We start from the raw sequence: 25,110 nt of genomic DNA, 5'->3' as shown, positions 1-25,110 counted from the left end.
AGCTCAAACTTCATCGTTTTTCTTTAAAATGGATGAGAAAATTCAAAAGAATCCATCTGTAGTCTGGAAAATTAAAGCTAACAAGAAAATCGGGTGAAATCCAAACAGTTTTTTAAATGATTAACCCTGTAATGTCGGTTTGGAGACGTCAATGTTTTGGTGTAAAACGCCTGTACAGCATATAATCAGACATATGCAGTGAAGAGAACGTGCATAATAAATGAAACAAAAAAATGCTAAAAATTAAAATCCTAAATTATGTTGTTTGTCTTTCAACTGTCAAAATGTTCAGTGAGGAATTTCCTGACAATTATTTCACAGTTCAGACTTTATATGTTAAAGCAGAGGGCTGTGAAATTAGTTTTCATTCATTTTTATTTATCTTCATCATATAACCCCATTAGCTAGTTTCAATATTATTTTAAAAACACAAATCAGTTCAGTTCAGTAGCTTTTATTTGTCCCAGTATGGGACATTTTTGTGCAGTAGTAGTACACCTTTCACACACACATAAAAACACATGAAATATTTAAAAAAGATAAAAGTAAGGTGGATAAATAAATAAATAAATATGTGTGCATTGCAGAGGATGAATGAGAGCGTAGGCCTCTATGCATGCAACATGTGACTATCTGCTTTTCCTAGAAGAGTTTAGCAGCTAAACAGCAGAGGAAATAAAGGAGTGTTTGCATCTATTGGTCTGAGCTGGTGGATATTTAAAACCAGAGGGTGGAAACTGGAATTGGTTATATAGGGGATGGATATAATTATCCAAGATGGACTCAGCCTTCCTGATTACCTGCTCTTCATACATTTCACTCATGTTTTTCTATTCAACACCTGTGATTTTACTGCACACCTTAACACTCCTGGATATGGCATTTTTATTCTTTACATTAAGAAGAGCGGATGGCAGAGAAGGTAAGCATGGATTCTATAACAGATCTATTGAACATGGTCTATAGATCTGTCAGAGTCCTGTCAACCTGAAACCTGGCTAACTTTCTGAGGCAGTATAAGCGCCGCTGCCCTTTCTCACACAGCATGTCTGTGTTGCTGTTAATTTGTCATCTATAATAGACCATAGATATTTATACTGGTGAATAATTTCACTGTTTTGCCCATTAATGATGGTTGTAGAGGGGCTGCAGGTCTGAAATCAATATATATGTTTGTTTTAGTGAAATTCGGTTCCAGCATGGCTTCCTGGCACCAGTTTGTGAACTACTCCATGATGGGGCCATGTGCTGTATCACTGTCACCCAGCAGGCTCATAATGACAGTGTCGTCCACAAACTTGACAATGTGCCGATGGTCAGGTTCCGAACGACAGTCAACAGTGTAGAGGATGTAGAGAATTGTCATGATGTTACAAAGTTCTGACCCAAAAATGCAGAAAATGCTTGAAAGGGTCGTAGTGGAGAATAATCCCTTTCTCGGTGTGAAGCTCAAACAATCTCTTTGGGAAAGTTGATCCAAACCTCCTGTTTGAATCCCAGCTCAGTTTGAAGCTCAGTTTATCCTTCCAGGGAGAGAAGGTCCGAGAGATCCAGTTAGCAGGACAACTTCCTGCCAAGAGGCAAAGACAAAACAAAGTTAAACTCAGGTTGACTCAGCAAATTCAGCTTCGCTAGCTTATCCTAAACTGGCAAAGACTCTGGCGTTGATGTAGTGGCAGTCAGCAGCTTAACAACACTCTGTCTAACGAGGAAACAATCCGCAGGTGTGTGAGGAGGCGGACCAGAACCAGGTGCCTCCTGGTGGAGGAAGGGAGACAAATACAGAAACACAGACACAAAACAGGAGTCCTGACAAGAAGAGCCTGTAGATGTGAAAAACGGTCCAGAACGATGGTCGTTTGCTCTCACTCGCTGGGAACGGTTGGTGAGGAAATCCAGCATCCAGCCGGAGATGCTGGAATCCAGTTGGAAGCGGTTGTAGGAACTTTTGCACCAGTAGGTGAGGCTGGATGGTGTTAAAAGCTGAAGAGAAGTCCACAAACATTTATACATAAAATATATATGAACAAAATCCCAGGAAAAAGGCTTCAGTTATTCTTCTAATATATTTAGTGCATTTATCAGGTTCAGTGGGAAAATTGATTCTCAAACTTGAAGAGGAGAAAAGGTTGGCAGAGTTTTCCAGAAAAGTGGTTGACTCTTTGACTCCAGTGGGTGTGGTGTGTTCCAGTGTTTGTCTCATTCGGTGGAGGGCGGACAGGGTTTACCCAAAATGTGGTTGTTTGTAGGAGAACGAAGAAACTGACTGGTGCAGATGAATCCCTTGCTCAGTGTGAAACTCAAACGATCCCTTGGAGGAAAGTGGATCCAAACCTCCAGTTTGAATCCCCAGCTCAGTTTGAGGCTCAGTTGATCCTTCCAGGTAGAGAAGGTCCGAAATGTCCAGTTTGCAGGATCACTTCCTGCCGAGAGGCAAAGACAAAAATAGCAAGATTAAAACTCAGGTTGACAAAAACTCAGTTTGACTCAGCAAAACTCAGCTTGGCTAGAGTACTCAAAACTGGCAAACACTCTGGCGTCGAGGTAGTGGCAGTCAGCAGCTTAAGGACACTCCGTTAACGAGGTAACCCTCCGCAGGTGTGTGAGGAGGAGAATCAGGTGGAGGAAGGAAGACAAACACACAAAACACAAACCACACAGACAGGACAAAAATAGCAAAAGAAATAAAATTTGTGATTTGATAAAAAAGCTTTAGAAGATCAGATTCAATTTTTTATCATATTCGCACATTTTTCTGATTATTTTTCATCATAACTCATTAAAACACTAAACTAAGATGTTTGCTGACGTGCAAAGAACCAAAGACGTTTGTTTACAGGTAGAAATGAAGGCAATAAAGAATAAAAGAAGTGCTCCGTGTTCTTTGACAATCAGCATCTATTCTGTGCCACCGTTATATTACAAAGAAAAGGAAATGAAAAAATTCCTGCAGTTCTGCAGCTGGATTTTTGAATTAAACCCTTAAAGGCCGAACCTGAATAAGGTAGAAAGACGCACAGAAATAACCAAAATTAAGCGATTCATTTAATAATGGCATTTTTTTTAATTAGTTCTCGCTCAGAATGTGAGGGGAATCTGAGATTGTTTAAACATCCCTATTAACGAAGGATTGTAATTATAATCTGTGAAAACATCTCCTCCCACGTATCTGTGTGGAAACTGTCCTTCCTAATAAAAGGGTTTAGTTTGCCTCCTCTCAGGTTTTACCAACACATGTTGCTGTTCGGCTCACGCAACAAAAGAATGAAGCTGTTTGTTTTCAATATATTAACCCTGTTTAATACTATTTTATTCAATCTGATAAATATCCACTACAAAGTGGATTACATGCAGTTAATTCAGAGTAACTCTGATAATAAGCTAACATCAGCTGATAAACATTTATTTCTATATTTTTTCTTCTTACCATCGATCTCCTCTATTTCTTTTCTAGGCGCTTTGGTGAAGAACACTCTTTGTTTCATTCATTTCCCACTGCCTCCTTCCTTTTTGGTTTAATTCTCATTAAGTATTTAAATAATAATAAATAACAAAGTGGTCCAAAGGTTTTTGTTATAGCTTTTAGTACTTTTACTACTCTGTTTTTATGAACAATGAAGGAACTCATATCCTACAGTAAGAAATTAATCGCTTATATTCAATTCAGTTTATTTCTATAGCGCCAAATTCACAACACATGTCATCTCAAGGTACTTTCCAGTTCAACCAGATCATCCAGTCAGATTGATTCAAAGTTTTTTATCTAAGGAAAACCAGCTGATTGCATCGACTCATTGACTCTTCAGCAATCCCTCACACTAAGCATGCTTGTAGCGACAGTGGAGAGGAAAAACTCCCTTTGAACAGGAAGAAACCTCCAGCAGAACCAGGCTCAGTGTGAGCGGCCATCTGCTGAGGCCGACTGGGGTTCAAGGAGACAGAAGCAGACATAGAAAAAGAAGCATAGATACAAAAGGCAACTGTCAACCAGCTCCACAGGCGGCCCCGTCCAGGAAACACACAGCCAGGCAGACGAGCTCAGAGCCAGCTCCCATGTCAGAGGATGAAGAGAGCACATCCTACTACCTGGATGTGTTTCTCTGTAAAGCGTTCTGTTCTAGATGCTGCTTTCTGTTTTTGATCATCGTCTTGTTGGAAGATAAATGTCTGTCCTAGTCCAAACCTGTCATGATGGGTTCACTGGTGTGACCCAATAATGCAGAACACCACGGAGACGGAAACTGAAGTAAAAGGTTTAACAATGTTTATTGTCACAAGCACAGAGAGAATGACATGTTCTGGTTCAGGCCTGGGAAACTGGTTCACTGGAGTCTGCGTGAGAGACAGTTCAGTTAGCCTTTTGCGCAGAGGAGTTAGATTCTTGACAGTTTCAGATTTGTACCTTGAGGGTTCTTGGTTAAAGCCTTGGGAGGGAAACTGTTGGGTCCGGAGATGGTTTGTTCAGCAGAGTCCGTAAACTGCTTCAGCGTCTTACTTCTTGAGAGTGAGCAGACCTTGGCTTTGAGTTTCCAGCTCTTGGTCCAGAGCTGCATGGAAGTCCAGAGAGAGGCTTCAGGTTTGGCTCAGAGGGCAGGCTCGGCAGGTTAAGCTCTTCCAGAGCTTTCACAGGAGAAAAACAGGTTTCCTGGAAGACGGACACAAATGTTAGAATCCAGTCTGGATTCTAAAGTCAACAAAGGTTCTCAGAGATACTAGGCTTAGGTGCTAACCAACTGGATCAACACTGCGGCGTTGAGGCAAGGTCTGAAGACAGCTTAAGTACTGTGGATCCTCTGATGATGGAATGAGCTCCAGCTGTGCAGGAGGCTTGACTCAGGAGGATCCACGGCGGACTCTGCTGGAGGAAGGTGGTACTTCTCAAGCTCCCAACAAAACCAGCCTCTCATCCACACGAAGCCGGCGTTTCGGGGGTCTGTAAACGATCTTTTTTTTATTCAGCCTTCAGAGTGGGAAGATTTTGAAACGCCGTTTTCGCGTTTCCATCTTTAAGCTCTGACCGCATTTTTTTTCTTACACGCATGCGTCATAGCGTCGCCTCTAAACACGCATGCGCGACACAGTATCACAACAACAATGGCGCCGTACTGTGTTGAATGGTTGCTGCTCATGCTACTCACCCTGCTGTCGGGCTTACAACAGAATCTTCTTCTTCTGGAATATCTCCAGGAAGAACAGAGCAATATCGACCACATAGTTCAGCCCCTGAATTTGACTGAACCACGAAAATGGACCCGCAGGGCAACCATGTATAAATATTACTGCGCATGCCCAACATTTCGTCGCCTGTTTTCGCCTATTTTTGCTTTGGCACCACAGCGCCACTTACAGGCCTGGCATACATTTTGCAGCGTTTTCATGCATTCGTGTGGTCGATCACATTTATTTTACGTCTCCGTCTTTACGGCAAACGTTCTGGAAGATATTAGCGTTTCGTGTTCGTTTTGACTTCGTGTGGACAGGGCGTTAGAATAACGCCATGCTAGCAGTGAACACATGATCAAAACAAGCTGTGCATTTTCCCTCTGATGTCATCTACTCTGTGACCAGTGTCGCAGGAAAACAGTATTCAACTTTTCACACCAGTTAAAGATCAGTGATCGATGGATTTCACTCAGTCGGCTCTTTATTTTATCTTTGCAAAAAAAGAACAGGTTATCATACGGCCCTTATCACGGTAATCAGCCCTGTTCTGCCTGGGCAGCGTCCGTTCTTCCTTACTTACAACAATGGAAAGTAGTCAGAGTCAAAACAAATTACAGACACTTTGGTTAAACAGTAACATGTTAAGAATAAACCTTGAAAAAGAGAATAAGTATGTCTTGTCTATAAACAGCCTCTTGCAGGGGGAATATGTGGCCTTGCAGGTAAAATAGACTGGGTGAAAACTTTTAAAAAGAGTAAATTGCATAAATCAATATATGAAATAAGAGAAATCTAAATTTTCCGACCACACCAGCATACTGTTAAAAATCCTCCACAGGTTATTTTCTTGTCACTGTGGATTTTAATGTACGTCTATCTTACTCTCCCCACCTTCACCCAGTGCAACAAAACACTGGATTCACTGAATGCCAACAGCATGAATGCATACAGCTCATCACCTCTCCTCCCATTGGTGAGCTGGGCTCACAGCCTGCTGCATCTTCAGCCCCTGCACTCACAGATCCATCTTTGACACACAGTAAAGAGACGCCGTTTCATCTCCCCTGTGGGGGTGCAGCACGGTGCCCCATAGATAGCATCTCAGCCACTATGATCCCTTTTTTTGAGAACTTCAACCCAAAGCCACCAAACCCCTCCTCTATCCCGGTTGCTCATTAACTGTACTGGTGCAATATGAAAAATAAATGTTTGTGTTAAAACTACGCAAACTTACTTGAGAAATGTAGATGTACATCCACAAAATATAGGCTACTTTGTTTCATAAAGCGCAAAAAATACATTTTTGTTTTTAAAGCCCCTAAGGGGTTCAAACAATAGGCCCCCCCATTTCAACAAATGAGTTTTTTTTAGACTAGAAGAGTTCTGCCTTTTAAGACAGGAAAGTATAGCAGTTAAAGTTGCTACTTGAGAAAATACTGAACCATAGAGATAAAAATAGCCCTGTGATTCAAATTATAAATTGTATTTGGAATAAAAATGAGAGAACTAGGGGTGTTAAAAAACACATCCTCCATAGACAGATATTTACATGGGAATGTGGCAGATAATTAATTGACATATTACTGATCTTGCTGGATTTTATTCTGCTTTACTTCCATAAATTGCAGGATCTTCTTTACTTTATCTTTGCCAGAAGATTTAAACTTTAAAAGCCTTGCCCTCATAATTTGCAAGTTAATTTATTTATAAGGAAAATATAAACGCTGCTTAAGCTAATTCAAATGAAATAAAAAGTAAAATAAGTAGCCAACCTTATCACTGTCTGTAACCTACTAACACGGTAAGGAAAGCATCAGATGAGCTACCTGAGAAACTAACGTTACGTTTCCCCACTTTAAAACCAAACAAACATGGTGGTTCCGTGCCATGTTCATTTCTTTTGACAAAAGTTGCATGTTACGACTTTTTTCACTTTACAAAGCGCAGGCTATTTTAATTATTGTGATCTATTTGCGCCGTCAATCCCGGCGCGTGCGCGCTTCATTTGCAGTCTGGACGCTGGGGCTCTGACTGCAGCGCTGAGAGGGACTCCGTCGTAAAAACGCGGTTGGGATGGGGAAGGCGCCCCACGGCAGAGTAGGAACGATACATGCTTTCACGTAAGAGTCTCCAAAAGCTGCCAGCGACACCGAAAAAAGTCGCCAGATTTGTCGCTAGTCGCTTTTTTGAAAAATAGTTGCCGGAGTGGTCTGAAAAGTCGCTGAGTTGGCAACACTGCACCTGCAGCGCTGGCTCGCTCTGCCGCCGTATTTTTTCTTCTTCCCCCGTTTCAGTCAAGTGGATGTGATGACAGCGGCGGCGGATGACGCATTAATCACGCGACACAACTAATCGATGATGAAATTCGTTGCCAACGCTTTTAAAAGTCGATTTTTATCGATTTTATTGATTCGTTGTTGCAGCCCTAATTTGTTCCCTGTTAGAAAGAAGAATAACCTGCCTTAAATGCTGCTGTCATGTTTTGTTACTCATTTTAATTCGCCCAAAAAAACTTACACTTGGATGGGGAGAAAGCGAGAGGCAACAGATTACTTTTTCTGAGGAGCGGCAGAGTTTTTTTTGTCGGGGTTTGTGGACAGTGAGCAACGGGGAGAACTTTTTTATTTTCTTTCTGAGGAGCGGCATTAATGGGGTTTTAATCAGATATACACAGCACTGAAAGTAAAATATGTGTACAAAATATTGGTGGGAACATGTCCACACCAGTCTTTAAGGAAGTTACGTCTATGTCTGATCTTAACTTTTTGTCACTTTGAGGGAGGAACCAATTGGATAAAGTAAACTGCCTGTGATTGGCTGTTTTTCAGTGTATCTCTTCCTTGGAGACACAGGCTGTGTCTAAATTTCAATTCAATTCAATTCAATTCAATTCAGTTTATTTATATAGCGCCAAATTCACAACACATGTCATCTCAAGGCACTTTACAGTTCAACCAGATCATACAGTCAAATCGATACAAAGTTTTCTATCTAAGGAAAACCAGTTGATTGCATTGACTCATTGACTCAAATACAATCCCTCACACTAAGCATGCTTGTAGCGACAGTGGAGAGGAAAAACTCCCTTTTAACAGGAAGAAACCTCCAGCAGAACCAGGCTCAGTGTGAGCGGCCATCTGCCGAGGCCCACTGGGGTTCAAGGAGACAGAAGCAGACATAGAAAAAGCAGCTGTAAAAGGCGGCCCCGTCCAGGAAACACACAGCCAGGCAGACGAGCTCCAAGGCAGCTCCCATGCCAGAGGACGAAAAGAGCACATCCACTCAGTCACGGTCAGAGAAACAGGACCACACTGGAAAACAGGCCGATCTCCAACATCTATTAACAAGGGTGTTGATAGAAGCAGCACAGCTGATGTTTTTTTCCAGGATGACGTATTTCCTCCCTAACTACTATGTAGTGGTTACGCCGTTCTATATGAGTGTCCGAACGCTTAGTGCAGGAGTAACCAATTAAAAACCAGCAGGATCCGAATAAAGAAAATCTTTTTTAATTAGAATCGGTTATTTTAAACAGAATCTAACACTGAAAAAAATGAGGTGTTTATTCATCCATGGGATACCTTGACTTTTTAAATAGAGAAATATAAAAAAAGACAATAGAACATTTTTCCATTTTTAAATCTAAAGTGTGTTTTTAAACAGAGAACAACAATCTTTCAGTTTGGTATGTTTTCTTTTTTCTGTCTTAATGTTGGCAGTGGGCTTTAGGCTGCCCTGCAAGGCTTTAAACCTGGGTTTAACCGGAGACTAAGCCATTCTCAAGCACATATCAAGGAGCTCATTTTGAGCCTGGATCCAGATTTATTGTTGATTCTGTTCATGGTGGAGAATCCTGCTTCACAGCAGCAGGTTGAGCCAAACATCCTCTAAATGTGCAGGGTCGTCTTTGAGCACGCCATTTCACTTTTCTTTCACCAGTTCACCGCAGTTCTTCCAGCAGTCCACACTTTCTCTGCTCTCTTTTTCTCATGGTCTTCTCCTTCTTTCCCATCGCCCGGCTTGCCACAGGTTTGCCTGCTGTGTCTAAAAGTAGCAGCAGCAGCAACCCAGACTGACAGCTCATTGGCTCATTTGGATCACGTGCAGCCTGGAGCTGGACGCTCCCCAGGGCTTTACCGTATTAACAGGAGAAGAGGAGCAAGTGAAGTTAGACACTTTCGTTGAACGAATTGCGGTAATTTATAAATGTTTTAAATCAGGTGGTTCCGGATCTGGATCACAGTCCGCTAAACTGTGGAAGATAAAGTAGGGAACTCAAAATTTCCCACAATGCATCTTGAAAAGTAGAGTGCATCCATGATCCCCAGACAAACAGATATATCCCAGAATGATTTGCGAGAGCTCTCCTCGCAATCATGAGATCTGTTTTGGGGCGGGAAAGAACAAAAATGGTGCAGGCACTTTTTGGGTAGTAAAGGTCACGTGACCAACAGGGAGTGAAAAGTGGTGATAAAGTTCACTATAAAGTCCCCGCTCTATATAGTGATGAAGGGATTGAGGGGTTTGAGCGGACGTTCAGACACGGCCATCATTACTCTCTGATCCGTTCCATCATTTAACATGAGCAACCAGAAATACATTCCGGTCGTCCTCAGTTGTACTTTAGAAAATATATTAAAACTACTGTTTTATTTCCTTAAATATTAGAAGCACACTAAACTACAACGTGTAAAAGGTAAATAATGACTCAATGTTTTTTTATTGTTTGAATCCCTTCTGTTCTGCATTCAATTTGTTCCAGAATTAAAGATCATTCTTTCAGCTTTGGATTCAAAAGTATATGTTGTGATTTGAGTTTTTTGTTTACCTTCCATTGTGCTTTTATATTATAAATAATCTAATGAACGACACAACTACATTGCAGAGAAACATGGTGCTCACCGAGCAAAGATTGGTTGAAAAGACGTTGAAAAGTCAACATCATTTACGTCCAAATGACGTCTACATTAGGTGGAAAAGTGAAAAGCTGTAATTTTCAGATTGTTGAAAAGATGTTTAAAACTGGGTTTGTAAAGTCTTTCAACATTTATTATAAGACTAAAGTGGGACAAAATCAGACCTGCCAAAGAGCTCAATTTGGTCTAAATCAAACTATGGTGGATCGACCAGATTTAGTTTAAAAAACAAACTAAATGATGTTTATTGTTTAGGGGAGGAAGCAGTTTAAGAACCGTAATTACATCAGTTATAGTAGCTTGGATGAATATCAGCTGGTGATACTGATTGGGCTTCTGGTTCAGATCAGGTAGTTGCAAACAGCACTGTTTTATTCCAGGTTGCGGCTAGTAAGGTTAGCAAAGCATCTTCAGCGTTCTTCATCTTCAAGATGCATGAACAGCATATTCGCTCTTCTCTTCCGGAGTTTAATTATGACTTAATATCAAACAGCCATCGGTCAGAAACGGACACTTTTTGAAAGACGATGCAGGAGATTTATATCAATTTAAATAAGACTGTAAGACTTTAGGTACTTTTAGGTTGCTTTCAGTGCAACCAGAGGGAGAAGGGGTATGAAAAATAAGTTCTACTTCTTCATACCCCTTTTCAGACAATTTACAGTAAGAAATAATCAATGACAGACATTCGGGTAAATATAATGCTTGTTAATGGTAAACATTGTTTAGTGCATTTCTATTTATGTTCAAATTATTTAGGCCTTTCCAAAGAAATTTAAATCAATGTTTACCAATCACTTTTTATGTGATACACATTTGTTTGTATTTCTCAAATTGATTTAATTGTTATTATTTGATAATTTCTGAAATTGGAATTGTTTTATTTATTATTATTTGTTCCTTTGATTTATTTATTTTATTTGTTAATTTGTTACTAATATTATTGTCTGAAATAAATAAATATTCATTCATTCATTCATTCATTCATTCATTCATTCATTCATTCATTCATTCAATCATTCATTCATAAAATATTCAAATATTCATTAATTCTCTGTTCCATTGACTCTGTTTCATTTATTTATCTGATTTTGTGACCTTTTGGCAAAATTCCAACTTTAAACACTTTCTGCTATGATATTTACATTTCCCAACAATGTAGGCCTTTTAAATTCTAACATCTTTTCAGCTTTTTCACTGCAGTTCTCTTTAAAAAATGGGAGAGGAAAATGAAGCTTGAGATAACATACCATCTATTGAATGGAACAGAATAACAACTAAACTGCTTCTAAAATCATTTATTGGGTTTTTATTATTATTTTTTCTTCAGCTGACATTTTTACTCCATAACTCTGGTTCCTAGTATTTAGTTTTCAAAATTAGCACTAGTTTTAGTGTCTCTGAATCAATATTAATTTTTAGATTGATTTCTGGATTTGGATTAAATTTAAATACGTATTTAAATTGAATAAAACTTTGCACAGGGTCCAGTGTTAGAGTAGAAGCTCTACAAAGTTGCTCCTGAAGGCTTTATTAGTCTGAATGAGTCAATGACCCAGAGGGTCTCTTAGCATGCTAATGCGCCACACTCCCAGACGCTGCCAAGGTGGCAGCTCCACTTTGGTCTGAAAGGCGTTGCTTTCTGGCGAAACTCTGGATAGCTCCGGTTTGACCTATTCCCTGACATTTTACTATTGACATTTTCTGCAAATTAGAGCTCTGAGCCACCAGTCTCAGTTTAAAGCCCTTCGGTTGATCTCCAGGAAAAAAATGATAAGCACTTAACCTTTTAATTATTCTTTGCTCTACGACCAGGGATTACCTTTAGCTCCTTTCCGTGGGAGACAAGCTCCTCTTCATATGAAGATAAATGAACCTCCAGACTTCTGAGAAAACTTGAAATGCGTTTTTCAGGAGGGAACAAATCAAAAAGCTCACATATTACAGTCATCGGGGAAAAAAAGAATAAAATCTGGGTTCTCTCATTGGGAAAAACTAAATTCAGAACCTATATTTCAGTAGATTTACCTAACTATAGCAGGAAGAACTTTAAAGAAGTTGTTTTCAATAAAACATCTTAAAAAACACAAACCCTTATCATGCAGCTCTGTTCATGAATCACCACTACCTATCAGCCAAGTCTTGGCTTTTACTGATCTATTTAAAAGCATCTATAAGTCTCCTAACAATCTACATTTTAGCTTAATTTTTAGTGCAAAGATTTTTTTTTGAATTAGAATAAAACCACATCCAGGACCTTAATGTTCAATCACTTAAACTGTAAGAACTTTGGGAAACTCCTTCAACTTTTTAAGGCACCGACTGAAAAAAAACTGATATTCTCAAAGGAGTGAAGAAGAAAGGAGGAGTTAATTTTTTAATTTTTTCATCCTTTTCTCTAGTTTAAAGTTAAATACTCTAGAGCAGCAGTAACCAATTAAAACTCAGCGTCCGAATAAAGAATTTTAATATCCAAGGTGATTTTTTAAATAGAGAACAACAATCGTTCAGTTTGGTTTATAGTTAAATTTCCTGATTCCCATATTTTCTCAAACACCTGAACTCATCGTTTGTTACTTTCTTTTTTCTGTCTTAACGTTGGCAGTGGGCTTTAGGCTGCCCTGCAAGGCTTTGAACCTGGGTTTGAATGGAGACTAAGCCATTCTCAAGCACATATCAAGGTGGATACGTGCAGCCTGGAGCCGGGCGCTCCGGAGGGCTTTACCGTATTAACAGGAGAAGAGGTGCAAGTGAATTTAGACACTGTCGTCGGACAACATGCGGTAATTTACAAAAGTTTTAAATCCGGTTGGGTCTTGATTAGCCAGCAGGTGGGTCCGGATCCGCGCAGTCAAATATTACACTTCCACATTTTTTTCCTCATGGTTTAAGGATAAACGTTTAGACGTTTACTCATCCCTGCCCCGCTCACCTTCACCCACTCCACACCACTCTCCTTTCTACCCTTGACTTCTCAAACTATGGCTGACATGACCTCACTCTAGTGAACCCATTAATTTTTCTCTCTTCCTGGTAGCTCCGTCCTTCACAGAGACTATAAATGAAACACTTGGTCATGTCCTTCAGTGGTTTTGCTTTCTGTAGCCACTGTCTGACCTCCACCACACATGTTCCAAATGAAGAAATCCCTTCAATACGACCTACCAGACAAAAAAAACTTCACGAAAAGATCATCCAAAGCTGGACATCATGCCAGAAACTTCAGGAACATCTGAGAAATTAAGATCTGTCAGTTAGGAAAAGCTTAAAAAGGCAATTTCTGAAGCTTTGGGACTCAACGGTGGGAGTAATGATCCATAGATGGTAAAAACATGAGGTACTAGGGAAACTTCCCAGAAGACCTTTCGATCCTGAAGACCTCCCTAAACCATCCAATAAACTACAGGTCTCACCGCCTCTGTTCAGGTCCAAGTTTATGCCTCCACTATGGCCACATGGCAGAGGTCCCAGATCTAAACCACTGCTGAGCAAATGAACATTTAGGCTCGTCTCTGTCGATGATCCTCTATGTTTTTTGGATTAAGGAGTGTCTCCTATTAGATCCGGCTCCATTACCGAAAAAGAACTGTGTACCAACAGTAAAGCATGGTGGTGGTAGTGTCAGGACCTGGAAGACTTGCCGTGATAAATGGAACCATGGTGTCTGTCTACCAAACAATCTGAAGGAGAACGTCTGTCCATCCGTCTGCAACATCGACCTGACAAACCAAACAAAGACTTTGGAAAGGCCTAGTCAAAGTACCGACCTGCATCATGCTGTGATTCTGTGGAACAACCTTAAACTTTTGTTCAAGGTGGGAAACCCTCCAATGTGACGAAATTACAACGTTTTCTAAAGTTGCTGCAGCCGGTACTCCCCTTTTCTCCAAATCAGAGGCGTAGCCAGAAATTTTTCATAAGGGTGGCCAAGCAATAACCATTGTACACTGAGGGGTAGCCGAAAGCGGATAGGCACCAGAACCTCAGGGTCAATCTCCACTGTTCCAACAGGAAAATGAACGAGCAAAAAATCCATATTTTTAAATAAAGACCAGAGATGGCAAAAGTACTCACTTTCCGTACTTGAGTAAAATTACAGATACTTGTGTTAAAAAATACTCTGGTAAAAGTGGAAGTACTGATTAAACTTCTTTACTCAAGTAAAAGTAACAAAGTACAGGCTTGTAAATTTACTTAAAGTATAAAAGTAAAAGTAGAAACCACTTTTTTCATGCCGTTGCCTACATTTTAAATGGATGTCTGCCAATAGGACTAGATCTCCGTTGTGTTCATTTTCAATCATCTCGTCGTCCATGCTACTATGCTAACGCCACCGCCACCAAGCTGCAATGATTTGCCGCCAATGAATACCGCCGAATCTGTCGATTCATCTTGTAGTGGTGCGTCAAATGCAACGTAGATTCCCATCCAATTAGATTGAATTTGGTATTGATGACGTGAAAAATAATAACGGTAACTCCATTGAAATGATTCAAAACTAAAGTAACGAGCCAATTTTTTAAAATGTAAGAAGTAGAAAGTACAGATATTTGTGTAAAAATGTAGAAGTAAAAAGTCGCCATAAAAATAAGTAGTAAAGTAAAGTAAAAATATCAGAAAAATCTACTTGAGTACAGTAACGAAGTATTTGTACTTCATTACTTCCCATCTCTGATAAAGACCAACTATAATTTCCTACAGCCTTTGCCAACAAATAGACACATATATTAAAACATCTATAATTTCTAGATAAAAGGTATAGTGGATAAAACTCTTTCAGTTTTGAGTTCTGGGGCGTAAATTTCTTCCATTGTCATTACTTACCTACTTGTGTCAATAAACATTCTGCATAAAATTGATATTAATAAGCACTAAATTCTACATAAATTGATTATTTGAAAAGTTTTTATTAAAATTGTTATGTATCTATGATTTCACTGAAGACTCCTAAATGACTTGTAGAGACACATCATTCTCTCTTTCCCCGATATAAGAAAAAATGTAGTTCTAAAAAGAGCGTGAATTTTGTACTTATCTTTGATGTTAGTATATTGATATGTATAATTAACCACAAAACATTTTGAATATTCCATTTGAGAGTATTACTGTTGCCATCATCTGTATTAAAGGGGGAAAAATGGTAGGAGTGGCCACAGATTGGACCCCCATCTAGCTCCGCCCCTGCTCCAAATTACAGCAGTTGAATATTTATGAAATTAATATTTGTTTTTGTTTTTGTCTTTTATTTATGATAAAACAGTCTCCTGATAGCTTCAAGATGCATTTTGTTAAGAACGTCCAAGTCTCATCTTTGTCTTCTTAATTTACCATTAATTATTAAAAATCAAGTTATTTGTTTTTTTGGCATTGCGTTGCAAATTATGGAATGAATATGATAAATATTTGGAATCTTCAGAGATAAATGGCAGAAAATCTTTGAAAAACTTATTTTATAAAAAAAAATACAATGATGTTTGATTTTACAAAGATTGACTCCATGAAATCTAAAATGTAAAATGTTTCTGTTTTCGTTCTTTCTTAATATGAACTTCCTGATGGTTTGTTGTTTTAGGGGCGTGGCCTTTGGTAGAAGCCTTAAGGGGTTTCTGTCACACTCCGTCATATTTCTTATTTTATCGATTTACAGTAGTAGCCATTCAAAATTTACCCACCCCTATTTTACCCCTATTTGTGGACATTAAAGGAATAGTACACCCAAAACATGATTAGCCTTCATTTTCTACTCACCCCCATGCTGAACAACACTCTGGAGTACTTTTTTGATATCTCAAATGCATCTGGAGATCTGGGAGGCTTCTTGCTGTCTGCTGACATTCAAATAATGGAGGTCTATGGCGCCCGAGGCAGAAAGGTCCATAAAAGTCCACAAAAAACGTGTCAATATTCCTCCATACTGCTCGTCCAATGTATTCCAAGTGTCCTGAGTGGGTAGCGTCCATAATTTACTCGAAACGAAGTCATTTAGAATGTTTTTAGAGCATAAACAGTAGTGTATAGGATTTCCTGAAAGCGCGTTCAGGAGTCTACGGAAACCGCGGCAGACCAAACCAGATGAAAGTGCGCATTCAGCGTCTGCTCTGCCAATAATGCAAGCGTAGAAGAAGAAATGTGCTGTTTACCTGTGCAAAGAAAGAAACAACGAAAGAAAAATGTCTGAGGACTTCAGTGTTGAGGAAGAGCATGAGTTCTTTGCCGAGCTGAATGCGCACTTTCATCTGGTTTGGTCTGCCGCGGTTTCCGTAGACTCGTGAACGCGCATGGATGGATGGATGGATGGATGGATGGATGGATGGATGGATGGATGGATGGATGATCCAGCACAGTGCATAGAGATAAAGCTTTAAAATGACAGCTCACAATAAAAAGATCTGATATAAGTTTCCCTTTAAAGCCTTTTTTTAGCTTCTGTTTCCACAGAAACACAAAAGCTTTCAAATATAAGCTACTAATGCTTATGTAAGGTTTTAGAAATATGTTTAGTTTGAATCAAAACATGACTGGGTGTATCTGCCAGTGAGGATTTGTTTCCCAGCCGAGCTCTGCCAAGAAAAAGAAAAAAAAATCCTGCAGCTGATTCAGGAGCCAAAAGAGTCGACAGCAGAGAGCAAGTTGTGTTTTTTGCCATTCAGACACTAAATTGGAAACCAAACGTGAAGCTCTGACTAATAATCAACATGTGGGATTAAAAACAGTCTTACCACCAGCTGTACCCACATAATCCTCACAGACTGTAAACTCTATGATATTTTAGAGCAATTCATAGCCTGTCGGCCATGCTGTTTACACACTTGTTGGAGTATTTATTTAAGTAAAGTCTGACTAATAAAGTTTATTTTTAGGGGCAGATTAATCAACATTTATTTACAGTAGTGTGAAAATGGGTTTTCTCTCTTCTAGATTTTATTTTTACATATTTATCCAACTGTGGTGTTTCAGAACACCAAGCTAATTCACATTTTAATAAAAAACGTGATAACTGACTGTGTTCTCCGTTAACAGGCTGTAGTGAAGCGTTGGGAATGACTTGGAAAGCTGTTTCTGGAAGTCTGGAGGATTTCTGACCCACATATTTGCAGAATATTCAATTATTTATTTTCACAAATCCAAAAAGAAGCTTAGAATAAATCCTCCCCCCCAATGGGGTGAGTGGTGGCCTTGTGGTTAGGGCATAGGGCTTTGAATCCTGAGATTGTGAGACCCCCTACTCCCACAGACTGCCATTCTGGGTCCCTGAGCAAGATCCTTAACCTCACACTGCTCCCCGGGCGCCTTAATGGCAGACCAAGGGGATGGGTTAAATGCAGAGAAGTAATTTCCCTCTGGGATTATTAGAGTAGAGTCAATAGGGAGGCCCCAGCTCCTCTGGGGGAAGCCCTAGGCGCTCCCAGGCCAGCTGAGAAACATAGTCCCTCCAGCGTGTCCTGGGTCTCCCTCTCGGCCTCCTCCTGGTGGGACGTGCCCGGAACACCTCACCAGCGAGACGTCCAGGAGGCATCCTAACCAGATGCCTGAGCCACCTCAACTGGCTCCTCTCGATGTGGAGGAGCAGCGGCTCTACTCTGAGTCCTCCTCATTATGAGTTCGTATGAAATCGTACGATAAGTTACGCACCGTAATTTTGCACGTTTTGGACATTTTTTTCGTCGTATGCGCGTCTGACGCGCCATTCACGAATCTAGAATATAAATTACAATTAGCCCTAACCCTGACCCTAAGATATAAAACAGCAAGCAACGTAGTTAGAGACATGAATAAGTGATGATTGCACTGTTTTTCCCAGTTTTATGTCCGTTCACGGATCTTCTTTTTTTTTTCTGTCTGCCAGCGCATGCGTCCAAAAAGTACGTAATAGTTTGCATAACTTTTCGTACGACTTCATACGAACTGATAATGAAAATATGTTGGATGAGGGTAGGAACGTAGATCGACCGGTAAATCGAGAGCTTTGCTTCTCAGCTCAGCTCTCTTTTCACCACAACATACCGGTACGGCGCTAGCTTCACAGCAGACGCCGCACCAATCCGCCCTAAACTCCCGTTCCATCTTCCCCTCATTCACGAACAAGACCCCAAGATACTTAAACTCCTCCACTAGGGGCAGTACATCCTCCCCAACCCTGAGAAGGCACTCTAATCTTTTACGGCTCCAGACCACGGTCTCGGATCCCAGCCGCTTCACACTGGGCTGCGAGCCGCTCCAGTGAGAGCTGTAGATCACGACCTGATGAAGCCAACAGAACCACATCATCTGCGAATAACAGAGATGCAATCCTAAGGCCACCAAGACAGATCCCCTTAACACCTTGGCTGCACCTAGAAATTCTGTCCATAAAAGTTACCGTAAATCCTCTAATATTGGCCTGTATTTAATAATGGCCGGTTTTGCTGTCGGCGGGGGTAAATAATGGCCGGACGCTAATACAGGCCGGGGCTATAATTGGAACCAACGATGTTCCTGTGCGGTCCTCAGCAACCTCTGATAGTAACATGCAAGTACCACAGGGGGGCAGTGTTTGCTAACGAATCCAATCCATTAGCTTGGGAATTCCCATCCTTAGCGCAGACAGTGCTGCAGACAGGAGGCCGGATTGTTTGGTTTTTATGACCGGCTGTGATGGCAGAACAGTTTCCATTAATTTATTTTAAAACTTTGTTTGGCCAAGAATCCATTCTGTGTCTTTTTTTTTTGTATTGCCGTGCAGAAAAATAGCAGCTGCTGGAAGATGTCTGAATAATGTTCTGTAAACCGTTATGGTAACTGTACTTTTTCAATAAATGAACCTGGTATTTTATCGGTTCAAAGAGACAAAATCTGTTTTTATTCGTTCCACGGGTCGTCTGTTTTGATCAAATAGAAATAGAGGCCTGCCTCTAATTCTGGCCTCCTTCCAATAATGGCCTGGACCAAGATGTACCTGAGTGAAATAAAGGTCCCGGCCTATATTAGAGGATTTACGGTATGAACAGAATCGATAATAAAGGGCAACCTTGGCGGAGTCCAACCCTCATCGGAAACGAGTCCGACTTACTACCGGCAATGCAGACCAGGCTCTGACATCATTTTGTTTTACAAACATTTTTAGCTTTTAATTCTCGTTAATGCACCCCCCCTTCCTTCTGCTTCCATGCTGTTTTTTACACTTTGCCGTTTTACAGACTGATTTCTTCCCACCATAAAGTCTTCTTTTTTTGCCGTTTACTCTCGGGACGTGCGTTGTGTTCACGTTTATTGTTTTAATCTTATCTATCCGATAGGATGCAATGTGCGTCGCTTTCTGGGACTGAATATGAAAACCTCAGAGGTCCCCCAAAGTACCACATTGGAGTCACTGTTATTTAGGATTTGTGTAAATCAGCTGCTTGAAATGTGTCAGAATCTCAGTGTTCAGTTGTATGCAGATGATGCTGTTATATTAATGAGAGGAAAAAACTCCAAAATAACCAGACAAATCCGATTAATTATACACTCACCGGCCACTTTGTTAGGTACCCCATGCTAGTAACGGGTTGGACCCCCTTTTGCCTTCACAACTGCCTCGATTCTTGGTGGCATAGATTCAACAAGGTGTTGGAAGCATTCCTCAGGGAGTTTGGTCCATATTGACATGATGGCATCACACAGTTGCCGCAGATTTGTCGGCTGCACATCCATGATGCGAATCTCCCGTTCCACCACATCCCAAAGATGCTCTATTGGATTGAGATCTGGTGACTGTGGAGGCCATTTGAGTACAGTGAACTCATTGTCATGTTCAAGAAACCAGTCCTGAGATGATTCCAGCTTTATGACATGGCGCATTATCCTGCTGAAAGTAGCCATCAGAAGTTGGGTACATTGTGGTCATAAAGGGATGGACATGGTCAGCAACAATACTCAGGTAGGCTGTGGCGTTGCAACGATGCTCAATTGGTACCAAGGGGCCCAAAGAGTGCCAAGAAAATATTCCCCACACCATGAGACCACCACCACCAGCCTGAACCGTTGATACAAGGCAGGATGGATCCATGCTTTCATGTTGTAGACGCCAAATTCTGACCCTACCATCCGAATGTCGCAGCAGAAATCGAGACTCATCAGACCAGGCAACGTTTTTCCAATCTTCTATTGTCCAATTTCGATGAGCTTGTGCAAATTGTAGCCTCAGTTTCCTGTTCTTAGCTGAAAGGAGTGGCACCCGGTGTGGTCTTCTGCTGCTGTAGCCCATCTGCCTCAAAGTTCGACGTACTGTGCGTTCAGAGATGCTCTTCTGCCCACCTTGGTTGTAACTTGTGGTTATTTGAGTCACTGTTGCCCTTCTATCAGCTCCAACCAGTCTGGCCATTCTCCTCTGACCTCCGGCATCAACAAGGCATTTCCGCCCACAGAACTGCCGCTCACTGGATGTTTTTTCTTTTTCGGACCATTCTCTGTAAACCCTAGAGATGGTTGTGCGTGAAAATCCCAGTAGATCAGCAGTTTCTGAAATACTCAGACCAGCCCTTCTGGCACCAACAATCATGCCACGTTCAAAGTCACTCAAATCACCTTTCTTCCCCATACTGATGCTCGGTTTGAACTGCAGGAGATTGTCTTGACCATGTCTACATGCCTAAATGCACTGAGTTGCCGCCATGTGATTGGCTGCTTAGAAATTAAGTGTTAACGAGCAGTTGGACACGTGTACCTAATAAAGTGGCCGGTGTGTGTAATGACTTGAGTTAAAAACTGGGGTGCGTTTCACAAAGCAGGTTTACTTAAAACTCTTGTGAAACTGAGTTTTCCGTTTCACAAATTCCGAAAGAACTTTACTAATTAGATTAGTTCTGACACCAAACACACAGGAAAGAAGATCTAGAAATAAGTAAAAATGCCTTAAATTAAGTGTATTTACCCTTAATTTGAGTATTTTACTCTTGAAATAAGATAATTAGATAATATGCAATTGAAAAACACAATGCCATTCTCTCATTCCATTGGCAAAATGTCTCTTTTAGCTCCTCAATCCAAGAACATATGCACTTATTTTAATAAAAAGTGACTTATCCAGATTTCAATTTTTTCCAGTGCAGGCAGGTATTATTACACTGCAAAAAATTTCAATCTTAATAAGTACATTTTTCTTAAAATCAGTGCATTTTTTCTTGAATTGAGGAGCTAAGTGAGACACTTTGCCAATGGAACAAGACAATTTACATTTGAAATAAGAAAAAACAATTGCATTTTCTTATTTCAAGTGAATTTTATCTAATTATCTTATGTTAAGAGTAAAAATACTCATTCTTTTGGCAAATCCTCTTACTTACCTACTCAAATTAAGGGTAAATACACTGAATTTAAGAAACATTTACTTATTTATAGATTGTTTTTTGCAGTGTAGGGTTTAACAGACACATCGATAATAATAACAATCCTAATAACCCAGATAAATAATGTTAAACATTAAAGTTTCCTCCTGAAAAACCTACTGCGTCTTGCAAAAGGCTAATTGAAGCTCAGCAATACATCTGTTCTGCACCGTTTGTTTAGGAGGGAAGTGAGGAGGTGTTCTGATTGCAGTTGACTGAAGATGCATCTGCTATCAGCTCCCTTTCCTGACACATCATATGGAGGCTGAGACTCGTTTGCATATTTAAAATAGACGTGTTACCGGTGAAAAAGCAAAGCTTACATCACTTACCTAAGAAAGCTGTCAGGATGTGACATGGCTTGTTCATCGCCGGCTTTGATGATCTGAAGAGATTCCACCTTTAAGGCTCCCGGTGTCATCCGGAAACGAGTTTGAAACACACCAAATGACAAGATGGCAAAACCGTTCTAAACACCCACTGGTTCGGATGTTCTGTGCTAAAGATGCACCAAACCAGGAGCATTATCCGCTGTTTTAAACGACTCTGGCATTCATTTATTTTCTTTACAATGGTGGAGATACTCAATCTAAACCAAAAAGGAATAAATCAGACGACACAGTGCAGAACGGCCGACCAGTTTCTGCTTAAAAGAACAAACTATTTGCTAAAATTACTCAGATCAGGGGAAATTCTGCTTTATTCTGTTTTTTCCAGCCTCCATCGCTGAACAGAAGTGGTGGTGCCAGATGCATCCGTGCCTCGATGGGGAGGAATGTAAAGTTCTTCCCGATCTGAAGGGCTGGAGCTGCGCTACAGGGAACAAGATAAAAACCACCAAGGTGAGCAATAAAAAAAAAGAAAACAAAGAAAATTCTTTTTTGTGTTTTTATGGATGCCAGAAGCAGAACTGTTGAATCTATTCAAGGTCAGAAGCTGTGACTCCTGTTACTGTCGCCTCTGCCTTTAACTAAAGAGCAGTGTTTGCTGCCGCTGCTCGGACCCTTGGGGGCCAATAATCAATGCGCTGCCATGTCTCCTTAGCACTTTCAGGCCCCTCTAAGCACCCAAACTGGCCAATTACTCACTCCAGTTACTTGCTTTTAACATTGTAACATGATTCCTGTATCCTTCAGCGTGTTATGACTACCCGTAGACTTCGGTTCTGCCTCTCTCCATGTAGTTAATTATTTAAACAGCCTGCACCTCACCTGCCTGGAGCCGGGAGCCTGGAGCCTAAGGCTATTGATCCTGGGATGGGTCCGGACCTCACAATGTATATATGGGATTGTTTTTCTGTCATTGTGGCTCTCAGAACATCTGCAGATGCACCAAACAGATTTATATATTTATACATTTTTGCACGACTGTTTTTAACACTGAACATGCTTCTGTTTTTGATTTTTATTTCATATGGATCTCTGGGAAGATTTCTGCTGACAGAGACCAGCTTTGGTAACGTCAGATGCTCCACTGCAAACCCCAGGTGATTCTTCTCTTCTTCTTTTTTTTTTTCCTTCCAATATGTGTCAAACTTCAGATTGTCTTCGTTCAGCTTCCCTTATGCTGTACGGAAGAGGATTAGGGCCACTGGAAAAAAAAAAAAGTTAACTGATTTTTTTCATTTTATTTCAGTATAGCATGGGAAAAAAGTCAGAATTCTGACTTTTTTCTCAGAATTCTTACTTTAATCTTAGAATTCTGACTTTAATCTCAGAATTCTGACTTTAATCTCAGAATTCTGACTGAATTCTGGCAATAAAAAAGTCAGAATTCTGAGAAAAAAGTCAGAATTCTGAGAAAAAAGTCAGAATTCTGAGAAAAAAGTCAGAATTCTGAGAAAAAAGTCAGAATTCTGAGATTAAAGTCAGAATTCTGGGATTAAAGTCAGAATTCTGAGAATAAAGTCAGAATTCTGAGAATAAAGTCAGAATTCTGGGATTAAAGTCAGAATTCTGAGATTAAAGTCAGAATTCTGGGATTAAAGTCAGAATTCTGAGAATAAAGTCAGAATTCTGAGAAAAAAGTCAGAATTCTGAGATTAAAGTCAGAATTCTGAGATTAAAGTCAGAATTCTGAGAATAAAGTCAGAATTCTGAGATTAAAGTAAGAATTCTGAGAAAAAAGTCAGAATTCTGGGATTAAAGTCAGAATTCTGAGAAAAAAAGTCAGAATTCTGAGATTAAAGTCAGAATTCTGAGAAAAAGTCAAAATTCTGAGAAAAAAATTAGAATTCTGACTTTTTTCCCATGTAAACTGAAATAAAATTTAAAAATCAGTTAACTTTTTTTTTTTTTCAGTGGCCCTAATCCTCTTCCGTAATGCTGCCATCTATTAAAACTGAAAAAATTCTCCCTTTTAGTTGTTAAAGCGACTTCTAAATGACTCCTTTGCTAGCTTTTTATATGTATGGAGTGATTTTTGCTTCATTTTTTTGTTGCAGCACAAAGCATGTTTTTGTAAATGAAAAAAATAAAATCGATATGATCTATAACTAAAACTTTAAAACAATTCTTAATAAAAAGCGCTTTGCTTTTTTTTTTAATTAGATTTTACTATTTAAAATGTTCTTTTTCAATTTTTTTTTCATATTTGATTTTTTCTATTTTATTTCTGTCAGTGTGGAGTCAGAAAACTCTGTGGTGAAATGGATGAGATCCGCTCTCAGCACCTTAGACCTCTAGAAGTGTTCGGGCTAAATTATAACATAAATTTCTATTTAAAGGTTCTATAGACTAAAGATGTTTGGTTTTGATAAACTCAGGATGAATCTTTCGCGGTAAAACAGAACATTTGCATAATAATATGGATCAGGGATTTTATACTTTAAATTAAACTAATATAAAATGTGAAATAATCTTTTCCGGCAGGAGTTGGGTTGAGTCTTAGTTCTGGATTACGCTCCTCAATGTGTTTTTGTTTTTTTCTTTAATTGAATTTACTTTTTAATCTGTCTTAAAATCTGTTGTATTTGTTATTTTCACCTCCATGAGGATAAAAATCCAGAAGTATATTCTAGATTAGATTCAAGTCAGGGTAATGCACTGACTGTGGAAAATATGCTGGTTCTCAGATTCTCAGTCATCCAGGTCATAGTCACTCCAGAAAAGTTAAAAAACAATCCACTGGACTTTTTTTCCGAATTTAAAGACGTTTCTCTTCCATCCAGGAAACATTTTCAATTCCAAATGTCAGAAATAGCGTTTAGTTCCAGGTTTTATCCAGCAGCCCAACAAAGCCTGGTTTTAGTTCCCTCTAATGACCCCCCCTTTCAGAGACATAGACAGGTATGGGGCATTGCAGGCTAACAAAGAAGCCAAACGACCCCCATTCCAAAGGGGGGGACCCGTTCATCCGTTTCTATTTGCATGTTTTCTAAACAATTATTTTCAAATTTCCTGTTAGAAAACATGCTCTTCCTTTGCCACAATGATGGAACAAAATTCACCCCATAAATACCAGGCTGAGTTCTCTGCAGTGAAACTCCTGAAGCAATAAAAGAGTCCATAAGATCCATTGCCTGCATGATCTAAGTTTCACTCATTTAAACTCAACTAGAGACGCCATTTCTTTTACTTTCAAGTCTTCAAACAGCTGGAGGTCGCACTTTGTTCCTCTGCTGAGGAAATAAATAAAACAACACGACGTAACGTTGGATCCTTCAGCTATTCTCACCTTCATGACTC

The 25,110-nt window shown here is 39.9% G+C and overlaps 1 protein-coding gene across 1 annotated transcript in view; it reads left to right on the top strand.

Annotated features, from left to right (window-relative positions):
- Positions 1–25,110, top strand: part of LOC119793246 (chemokine-like protein TAFA-2) — a 132,162-nt gene that overhangs the window by 89,570 nt on the left and 17,482 nt on the right. Inside the window, exons 4-5 of the mRNA XM_038300321.1 lie at positions 22,142–22,266; positions 22,854–22,910. Of these exons, the coding sequence (XP_038156249.1) occupies positions 22,142–22,266; positions 22,854–22,883 (155 nt within the window). The 3' untranslated portion in view covers positions 22,884–22,910. The remainder of the gene's footprint in view (positions 1–22,141; positions 22,267–22,853; positions 22,911–25,110) is intronic.

The sequence above is a fragment of the Cyprinodon tularosa genome, unplaced genomic scaffold (assembly GCF_016077235.1).
Source record: "Cyprinodon tularosa strain WSP-4 unplaced genomic scaffold, ASM1607723v1 ctg447, whole genome shotgun sequence".
Taxonomy (NCBI): domain Eukaryota; kingdom Metazoa; phylum Chordata; class Actinopteri; order Cyprinodontiformes; family Cyprinodontidae; genus Cyprinodon; species Cyprinodon tularosa.
This window is presented reverse-complemented; position numbering and strand designations above follow the sequence as displayed.